The 10,104-nt window shown below is 65.7% G+C and overlaps 1 protein-coding gene across 2 annotated transcripts in view; it reads right to left on the reverse strand.

The window, feature by feature from the left end:
• The window catches only part of PPP2R3B (protein phosphatase 2 regulatory subunit B''beta), a 52,309-nt gene that overhangs the window by 8,449 nt on the left and 33,756 nt on the right, over positions 1 to 10,104 (reverse strand). For both annotated transcript variants that reach the window (XM_049643325.1, XM_049643323.1), the window contains exons 3-7: positions 5,532 to 5,635; positions 5,242 to 5,344; positions 4,440 to 4,514; positions 2,827 to 2,913; positions 1,948 to 2,104 (exon numbers count right to left, since the gene is read on the reverse strand). In XM_049643325.1, coding sequence (XP_049499282.1) covers positions 1,948 to 2,104; positions 2,827 to 2,913; positions 4,440 to 4,514; positions 5,242 to 5,344; positions 5,532 to 5,635 — 526 coding nt within the window. The remainder of the gene's footprint in view (positions 1 to 1,947; positions 2,105 to 2,826; positions 2,914 to 4,439; positions 4,515 to 5,241; positions 5,345 to 5,531; positions 5,636 to 10,104) is intronic.

The raw sequence follows: 10,104 nt of genomic DNA on the forward strand, positions 1-10,104 counted from the left end.
GGCCCTGCCTAGACCTCAGTGGTCCTGCTCCTCCTGAATCTCAGTGGCCCTGTCCTGCCTGGATCTCAGTGGTCCTGCCCCTCCTGGATCTCAGCGGCCCTGCCCTGCCTGGATCTCAGCGGTCCTGCCCTGCCTGGATCTCAGCGGCCCTGCCCTGCCTGGATCTCTGTGGTCCTGCCCTGCCTGGATCTCGGTGGCCCTGCCCCTCCTGGATCCCAGCAGCCCTGCCCTGCCTGGATCTCAGCGGCCCTGCCCTGCCTGGATCTCAGCGGCCCTGCCCTGCCTGGATCTCAGCGGCCCTGCCCTGCCTGGATCTCTGTGGTCCTGCCCTGCCTGGATCTCGGTGGCCCTGCCCCTCCTGGATCCCAGCAGCCCTGCCCTGCCTGGATCTCAGTGGCCCTCCCCTGCCTGGATCTCAGCGGCCCTGCCCTGCCTGGATCTCAGCGGTCCTGCCTTGCCTGGATCTCAGCGGCCCTGCCCTGCCTGGATCTCAGCAGCCCGGCCCTGCCTAGACCTCAGTGGTCCTGCTCCTCCTGAATCTCAGTGGCCCTGTCCTGCCTGGATCTCAGTGGTCCTGCCCCTCCTGGATCTCAGCGGCCCTGCCCTGCCTGGATCTCAGCGGTCCTGCCCTGCCTGGATCTCAGCGGCCCTGCCCTGCCTGGATCTCTGTGGTCCTGCCCTGCCTGGATCTCGGTGGCCCTGCCCCTCCTGGATCCCAGCAGCCCTGCCCTGCCTGGATCTCAGTGGCCCTCCCCTGCCTGGATCTCAGCGGCCCTGCCCTGCCTGGATCTCAGCAGCCTGGCCCTGCCTAGACCTCAGTGGTCCTGCTCCTCCTGAATCTCAGTGGCCCTGTCCTGCCTGGATCTCAGTGGTCCTGCCCCTCCTGGATCTCAGCGGCCCTGCCCTGCCTGGATCTCAGCAGCGCTGCCCTTCCTGGATCCCAGTGGCCCTGCCCCTCCTGGATTCAATGGTCTTGCCCTTCCTGGATCTCAGCGGCCCTTCCCTGCCTGGATCTCAGTGGTCCTCCCTTGCCTGAATCCCAGGGGTCCTGCCCTGCCTGGATCTCAGCGGCCCGGCCCTGCCTGGATCTCAGCAGCCCTGCCTGGATCTCAGACTGTGGTCTGCAGAAGTGGGGGAGGAGAACTTCCTGCCGCGGGATGGCCCCGGTTTGTGTGGAAACTTCTGCACAGCCGTCCTGGGCATCGCTGCTTCGTAAATTCCTTGACTCTGGAGTTTTGGTCTTCAGACAAAAACAGGATCCCGTTCTATTGCCTTGGACCCTGTGCTATGGCAGCCCCAGGAAACATGCCCTCTCACTTGGATGTGGAGATCCAGAGACTGAAAACATGGAGCCTCGAAGGAAACGTACCTTGTGGCTGCAGAGGACGGAGTCACCTCCAACCCCCTCTGCCTGGCTGCCACTGCCCACATCAGACAACCCTGTGGGCCCCAACGCTCTCACAGGTGGGGCCGGCTTACGTGGGCAGGTCGGCCCCCCGCGTGTCCACGTGCTGCCGTCTTCCGTGTGCGTGTGTCCCACGTGTGTCCCCGTCTCTAGTGCTGTGCCCCGCACGTCCCGTGTCTACCCCGTGGGTGCCCTGCACGTCCCCCGTGTCTGCCCGTCTCACGTATTGTGCCCCGAGCGTCCCGTGTGTCTCCGTATCCCGTGTGCGCTGCGGGTCGCATGTATGTCCGTGTCTCACAAACGCCCTGCAAGTGCCAAGTGTGTTCCTGTGTCACGCGTGCACGTCCCGCGTCTCCCGTGTGTGTCCCGCAACCACAGACCACTCCCGGAGACAGGAGAGGTGAACGGGAGAGGAAGGCGGTTTTAGGCATCGGGCCACAGGCCCGGGGGAGGCGGCCATGGCCAGCGGCAGCGGCCAGAGCCGAGTACCCGAGGGGCCGGCGCTCGTGGGCCCCCTTGTCCCACGCGGGCCGCGAGCTCACCGTGGTCATTGTGCCGGGCCAGGTCCTGGGAATCGATGAGAAGGTCGTGGTCCGTGTCCAGCTCCCAGAACTTGCAGTAAATCACATAGAAGTGCTCGTACGAGAAATACTCTGTCAGCTGGTTGATGTCTGCTTCCTCCTCCAAGAGCGCCACGTTCTGCCAACGCAAACCCAACGAACCTGCTACCCTCCTCTCGGCGCGATCCCCACGGGAGGGGGCCCCTCGTGGGTGGGACCGCCGGGCAGCTCACGTCACAACGGGCCCGAGGGGTGGGAGCACGGCACCCGGGTCGGGAGCCCACCCAGGCGAGGGTCTGGCCCGAGACTCGGCGCGGCTGCCGCTGGCTGCGAGAGGCAGTCCCTGCGGGCGTCCACGCTCTCACCGCTGCGGCCTCCCGATGAGGACGGGTCAGCCCCGTCCTCACTAACGTCCACACGTCCGTAGAACCCGAGTGAGGAGGGCACCCCGCGCCCCGGTTCCCACGGTCCTGCAATGGATGCTGGGAGGTCGCTGGGTAGACGGTTGGGTAGAGGGTGGAGGATGAAGAACGGAACAGCAGAATGATGGAAGAACGGTGGAGGGAGAACGGAAAGGTGGAGGATGGATGGAGGGAGGAGGGAGGAGGGAGGAGGGTGGAGGATGGAGGGAGGAGGGAGGAGGATGGGTGGAGGAGGGTGGAGAATGGATGCAGGGTGCACGGAGAAGGGTTGAGGATGGGTGGAGGAGGGTGGAGGAGCGATGGAGGACGGTCTAGGTTGGGTGGAGGAGCATGCAGGAGGACGGAGGAGGACCAGAACGCAAGATGGCAGACGGAAAGGCAGATGGGTCTGAAGAATGGGCGCACGTAGGCCCTGCGTCCCTGCTGGCCGGCCGCCTACCTGCAGGAACGTGCTTCTCCGGAGCTCCGCACACGTGATCCTCCCCGACCAGGACCTGTTGACGGTGTAGAAGATCCTCTGTATGACCTGCGGGGGAAAGGCCGTCAGCGGAGCGCCCTGACCCCCGGCGACGCAGGACCCCGTGTCTCCGGCCGAGGCCCCGCCCTGCACGTGCCCGACAGCCGCGTCGGGGAGGGGCGCGCTTCTGGGCCACGGGGAGGCGCCAAGGGGGCCACGGGGTCTGTCCGCCCACTAGCAGCGGCCCGGCCCGCTCAGGTGGGCCCGTGCGGGCGACGGACGCACCTGAGCTGGGATGGGGCCGTGGTCAGGACTTCCCGGAAGGCCAGGAGTCCTCACGGCGCGCTCAGGGAACGACCCGCTCCGACCACGTCCGCAAACGCAACTCACCACCGGGTCGGGAGCGTCGGCGGAAGGCCGGAGAGGGCTGCACGCCAGGCTCGGCTCCGAATCCCAGATGGGGACGGCCTGTCCTCACCTGTCCTCACCCAGGACATCCGTCACCTGTCGTCACCTGTCCTCGTCCCAGGACATCCCCTCACCTGTCCTCACCTGTCCTCATCCCAGGACATCCGTCACCTGTCGTCACCTGTCCTCGTCCCAGGACATCTCTCACCTGTCGTCACCTGTCCTCGTCCCAGGACACCCCTCAACCTGTCCTCGTCCCAGGACATCCCTCACCTGTCCTCACCTGTCCTCGTCCCATGACATCCCTCACCTGTCTCACCTGTCCTCGTCCCAGGACAATCCCTCACCTGCCCTCACCTGTCCTCGTCCCAGGACACCTACCACTTGCCTTTGTCCCAAGACATCCCTCACCTGTCCCCGCCCGTTGAGGACAGAATGTGCGCGAAGGGTGCACATACAAAGCCTTGTGCGTGTTCGGCACCCAGCGTCCTTGGTTACCACTCACAACTGCGGTCACCTTCCCTTCACGATGACCCCTGATGCCAGCTGACAGGGGAACCAGGACAGGATGGCGTGTGGCCTCCCCAGGCAAACACAGAGCTCCTCTCGTGCACATCCTGTGTCACAGAACGCGCGTGTGTACCCGGCCAGAAAGCCCACCCGCACGCCAGGCTCAGGCACTGGGGAGAGGGGAGCCCGCTCGGGAGGAGAGTGCTGGCTGGCGGGCGGGCGAGGGCCAGGCCCTTCGTCCCAGGCCGCCCTCTCATGTGCCCAGGGGCTGGGGACAGGGCCGGGCGGTGAGTCCCCTGCCTCCCGGGCAGGCCGGCCCCTGGCCACGACGCTTCCAAGAGCAGGTAAGTGCCGTCCCAGAGCTGAGACGTCCTCCCAGGCTCAGCGGCCCCAGCCCAGCCCTCTCCCGCCCAGGGAGGGAGAGCAGACAGGTCTCGGGGACGCCCCCTCCCGCGTGCTAGAGTCTCACTGCTGGACGTGTGGCAAGACCCGGGAGGCGCTTCCCACGCTCGCGGTGCTCCGTGCCCACAGACGGGACCTCCGCCTCTCAGTGCCCCTCGCCCGGGACCCACCGGGGAGACGGTGCCGACGCCTTATTCACAGGTGAGAGAGCCGCCGGGGTCGGAAGGGCCACGGCCCGGGCACCCGGGGGCAGCGGACTGTGTCTGTGTACTCACGGTGGTGATGTAGCGGGAGTGGAACTCAGACGCCTCCTTCAGGAAGGCCAGGCCCGGGTGCGTGTTCACCACGTCCTGCGCACGCGAGACAAGACGGAGGTGGGGGACGCGCACCGTGCCCGCCGAGCCCCGGAGCCCGTCTGCCGCGTGCCCCCACGGCTTCCGCACGGACGCCCGCCAGGCGTGGCGGCGGCGTGAGCGTGTCGCTGCCTCAGCCCACGGGCTCGGAGACCACGGCCGGTTCCCGGGAGCCCGCACGGCACCTGTCCCCAGCAGCTGAGACCCGACGGGACAAACACGGAACGGCCCCCACGCAGCGGCACGCGTGCGACACCCTCACTTCCGAGCGGCACCCACGGGAGCCTTCAGGTCACGTCTGCGGGGATGAGGGCGCTACCGGGAAGGGCCGCGTGGCAAATGCCGCAACGCGAGAACCGCCCATGCTTGAGGACCGCGCTCAGGCTGCCCGACGCCCTGCACGGGCGTGGAGGGGAGGGGAGCGGAGCGCCGTGCGCGGAGGACGTTCTGGAACACCACAGCCAGTGCCTACGCCGCAGGAGAGCCCGCCAGGGGCCGGACTCCCCCCTCCACGGCCCCGCCACTCACACACGCCCGCACCGCGCGGGGCACGCGCGGTCCCGCCAGCGACGCGTGCTCGAAGGGGCGGGTCCCCGAGCCGTGTGTGTGGAACGCGCTACGCTGAGGAAAGGGAGCCCCGTCTCGCAGCTGGCACGCGGCGCGGAGGCAGGGGCAGAGCCGTGAGGAGGGGAGAAGGTGCCTGCGGCGCGGACGTGGGGCGCACCTGTAGGAAGGGGACGAAGTCCTCCTGCACCAGGTAGTGACAGCCGGGACTCATGAGCAGGTGGACGAACTTGGCCGCGTCGTCGTGACAGTTCTGGAGGATCCTGCAGCGACAGAGGACATGCCGGCGGTCCCCCCACGCCACGTCCACGAGGCCCCTCCCAGACGCGGGCGGCGGACGGACGCCGGGCCCCCCACCCTGGAGTCAGCCCCCTGCTCTCGCCATCTCGGCCGCAGGAGCCCGGGCCCGGGGCGTGCCCCCTCCCGACACCCGCCCCCGGTGCTCCTTACTTTCTCCACATGGCGACGAACTTGTGCACGGACACGGAGCCCGTGCGCTCTCCCCCGGCACTGCAGAAGAGCGGTCCCTTCCAGTACAGCGGGCAGCCGCAGGCCTATGGGACGGGGGCACAAGCGGGCGGTCAGCGCCTCCCGGGCCCCCACCGCAGCCACCACGCCCCGCGCTCCCACGGGGACAACGCAGACAACTTCTGCTGCGCCAAGACCCCTCTGGAAGCCCATGAGCCCTGCGCACACAAGCTCCAGTGAGCCGCGAAACACACGGTTCCCCGTGCACCAGGGACAGCATCTGTCCATCGGGTGACGACGGGAAGGCAGCTCGAGGACGGGGAACGGACCACCCCCTGACCGGCACACAGCCTACCGGCAGGCAACCAGCAGGTGCCCAAACTCTGCACGTCTAGAAACAGCTCATGATAAACACGGATGATAGGACAGACAGCGTAAATTAGGAAGGGCTCCGAAATGCAACAGTGAAAAAACGCCGTCCATCGGATTCACCAAAGGAGCACGGACAGGGGCGTTCGGCCCGCGCAGCAGCACAGAAGGCTAAACGCCGGCAATCCAAGCTCCTACTGCAAAAAAGCAAACAAAAGAAGAAACACAGAACAGGCAGAAATGAAGACGAAAGAGAGCAAATATCTTAACACGGAAAATCAGCAAAACCGAAAAGTCGGTTCTTTGAAGATCTAAAAAAGACCGTAACGCCCCTCAGAAAAACTCGTCAAGAACTAAAGAAAACACAAGTCACGAATGTCCGCTGTCACGGCAGTTCCCACAGGCGACAGAAAGGCAGGAAGCGCGGGATACCAATGACTTCACGCCAACACGTGCCACAGCTTTGGGGATACGCACAGACCCCCGGATCCAGGGGTCTAACCAAACGGACACAAGAAAAGGTCTGAACAGTTCTATGCAGCCTGCAAAAAAACAAGCCTTAACTCCAAACTTTCCCACAAAGAAAAGTCCGGGCCCCAAAAGTCCGCCAATGAGCTTGTGGAAATATTTATGGAAGAAACCACATGCGCCGCACACAAACTGTTCCAGAGACTGAACGTAAGGGGCACGTGCTAATTCTCGTTACGAGGGCTGCACATACACTGACGTGGGTCAGGAACGCAAGGAGCATTAGGAGCCGGTTGTCCATCGCGATCAGTAATGCAGAAATCCTACAGAAAACGCATCGTGAACAGATTGAACTCGGCCATTAAACAAACAGCGATGAAGAAACAGCACACGGAGAAACTAAGAACAGAGACGTACCTTCTTCTTTTAATGTTTTCTTGTAACGTCTACCCCCAGTGTGGGGCGCGAACGCACAGCCCTGAGACCAAGAGTCACGCACGCCACAGCCTGGGCCAGCCAGCTGCCGCAGGAACACTTACCGCGATGAAGGGAATCCACAGAAGGCCCGCGGCTCACGTCACGTGCCAGGGTGACGCGTGCAGGCCCCGTGCCTGAGCCGGGACCCGAGCCAGGGCACCGGTGCTGCAGGCCGGCCCAGCCAGGCGCCGCGGCCGGAGAAGACAGGCCTCACAGGAGGCCCCGAGAGTGTGGAAGTCACAAACGTGTGGCAGGGCGTGCGGGAACGCGGAGGGACTCGGAGGGCAGTGAGGACGCGCCCGGGCCGAAGCGCAGCCACGTCGCCAGGTGCAAGCACCGTGTCCGCGAGGCCGTTCTGGGCCCACACGCTGGCAACAACCGGAAAACGAACTCGTCCGCAGCGCCGTGTGCGAAACGCATCCAGAAACCCGTCAAGCGCGCACCCCACACGGTGTCACGTGTGCACAGAGCCGGGCACAGACCTTCGCCGGGACACCGAGGACCCCGTGCCGGGCCCCCGCGGTGGACGAGCCGACGCCGGTTCCCGGAACGAGCGACCCACGGGCTCGACGCGAGGCCAGCAAGCACGCAGCGGGTGTCTGTGGGACAGGGAAGCTCCTTTGAAGCTGCTGTGGGGACACGGAGGGCTTTGCAGGCTTACTGCTGAGTGACGTGCATGACCCAGGCGCATCTGGGCCAAGAGGGACCCGCCGGCCGCAGGGAACAGAGTGGGGAACAGATCGGACCCCGGCAACGGATCCCGCGGTTCGGGGGCAACGAGTGGGCTCCAACGGGAGTGCCGCGCCACCGGGAAAGCCGCCCTCACGCTGCGCCACGAGCAGCGTGCGACGGGTCCCCGTCCGGAACGGGACCGCCACGGCCGCAAACCCTCCGCGGGAACACGTGGCGAGCGGGTCAGCCTGGTCCTGGAGCTGCGAAGACAGACTCCCCACACAGGACGCGGAGCACCCTCGGCCCCGGAAGGAGGCGCGCGTCAGCTTCACGTCAGCACCGTCTGCCGGGAGATGCCGTCACACGAGGGAACGGAACCCACTGGCGGCAACGTGAGCGTCTGACCACAGCCACGGGCGGCATGTTCCGGAAGGGCCAGTCAAGGGGCCAAAGGCCGCCGTGGCAGCGCGTCAGCCCGAACAAGCAGTCACTCTGAGAACGGGACGCGCACACGCCCGTGCGCCTGCGAACACGCGCTCCGCCTCAGGGCTCGTGACGCAGACGCCAGGCACCGTGCGAGGAGGGATCAGGGCGGCCCGCACGGAAGCGGCCAGGTGTCCGCGAGCAGGGCCCTGCACGAACAGTCTGCACACCCACCCCCTTGGGGGTGCTGCCTTGGAGCCGGATCGCGGAGGGGAGCGCGGGGACCACACAGAAGCACCCGCGTGTTTTGGGTACACCCGAGCCAACGCTGCCTGGTGCAGGTGTCGAGGCATCGCACGGAGGCGGCGGAGCACGGAGGAGGCGGCGGCGCACGGAGGGGACGCAGGGCCGCCCGAGTCACGACAGGTGACGGAGGAGACCGTCCAGAAGAGGGCTGGAGGGCTGACAGGGAGCGGCCGGAGGGAACTGTCCGTGGTGCCAGGAACATCTGGAGGCTCGCTCTGGGTGGTGGCCACGCGGATGTGGGGACATTCGCGGCAGTCGGGACCGGGGCTGACGGCCCCGAGGCGTCTCCCGGCTCCGTGAGTCCGTCCCCGAGGCGGTCTGCGCCCACGAAGCTCTGCGCTCTCCTGTGAGGGGGGCCCTCCGCGCACGCGTTCCCAGGTCGTGCCGGCCCGTCCTGCCGCCAACCAGCCCCACAGCCAGAAGGCTGGCCCTCAGGCGCTGGCCGCGGCCGACACCGCCCCTCAGGACGCTCTGTTAACTTTCTGAAACGAACGGCAGCCGTCACCTCTACGACGCCACCGACAGAAAACCAGCTTATGAACAAGTCCAAACAAGAAGACGCGTCACGTAAGGAGACTCGGCCCCTCACCCTGGGGTCTCTGTTATCCCCGCGAGGCGGCCCCAGAACAGAGTGGAAAACACAGCGCAAGCTAGTTAATGCCGGATGAGAAAGAGAGAGACGCACGGCACACTGATGCGCGAGACGCCCGTAAAGCCGTGTCTACGAGGAAGGTCACGGCACCGCACACGAACGTCAGTAAGGCCACACCAGGCCGGAGCAGCCTCGTGCACGAAGCGGCGAGAACGCGGCGATCCCGGAGGGAGCCGAAGGCAGGGAGCCATCCCGAGAAGGCCGGAAGCCAGTGTGGCCGAACGCGGCCACAAAAACAACCCCGGAAGCGGAACGGCGGTCCTGGGAGAAGACCAGGAAAACCAGGCCGTGTGGCCGACGTGGTTCAGCACGCACACGGGAGACACACGCGCTGGACTGCACGTGCCAGGGCGGCCTCACTACGGCTTCTGACACGCTGGGTCTTATCGCAGCAGCTTAGCACCTGACGCGCCTGCACGGACACGTGGGACGCACGCCCTCAAGTCTCACGTGAGGACACGTCAATGTCCTCGGTCTACCAAGCGCACAGGGGAAGGAAACTGTGGTGAGGAATTCAACGTAACCTTCCCAGAAAGAAACAAGGGTGACCCCAAGTGGGTCCCGTGCAGAATATTCGGGGAGCGAAACTGATCCCAAACACACAGTTCCGGAACACAGACTGGTAAGGAGCGCTTCCCGAGAAAGTGGATGAGGCCGGCCCGACAGCAAAGCAGACCAGAAATTCCAGGGACGGACGGCGGGAGACCCCAGTCGTGAACCGAGATGAGATTTAACCCCCGCGAGCCACTAGAAGCCGGAACCCGAGGGCACGTAAAGCGGAGACGATGGTGTTTTTGATGAAACGGGGTTTATCACGGCTGCTGCCACCGTGGGACGGCCACCGGTCTGAGTCCACGGCTACAGATGAAGAAAGAGCCACACCAGCACATCAACACTTGCAGGACAGCACTGCCCAGACGTCAGCGCCACGTCATGACCGTGCACGGTAAAGGCCGGGGGCACGTACGGACCGACGGGGGCCCCCTGAGTGACGGCAGGTGGGGGAAGTCTGTAGGGACCTACCCCCAGCACGCTGCATCACAGAGACCACAGCCCACACCGGCACGGGATGGGCGGGCTCACTGCTTCCACACACCCACCCGACCGGGAGCCTAGAACTACCCCGTCCACGACACCGCACGACTCCACGGGAAGAGGACGGCCCGGTCCCGAGTGCCCGCGTCCACG

This window comes from Panthera uncia, chromosome X (assembly GCF_023721935.1).
Source record: "Panthera uncia isolate 11264 chromosome X, Puncia_PCG_1.0, whole genome shotgun sequence".
NCBI lineage: Eukaryota > Metazoa > Chordata > Mammalia > Carnivora > Felidae > Panthera > Panthera uncia.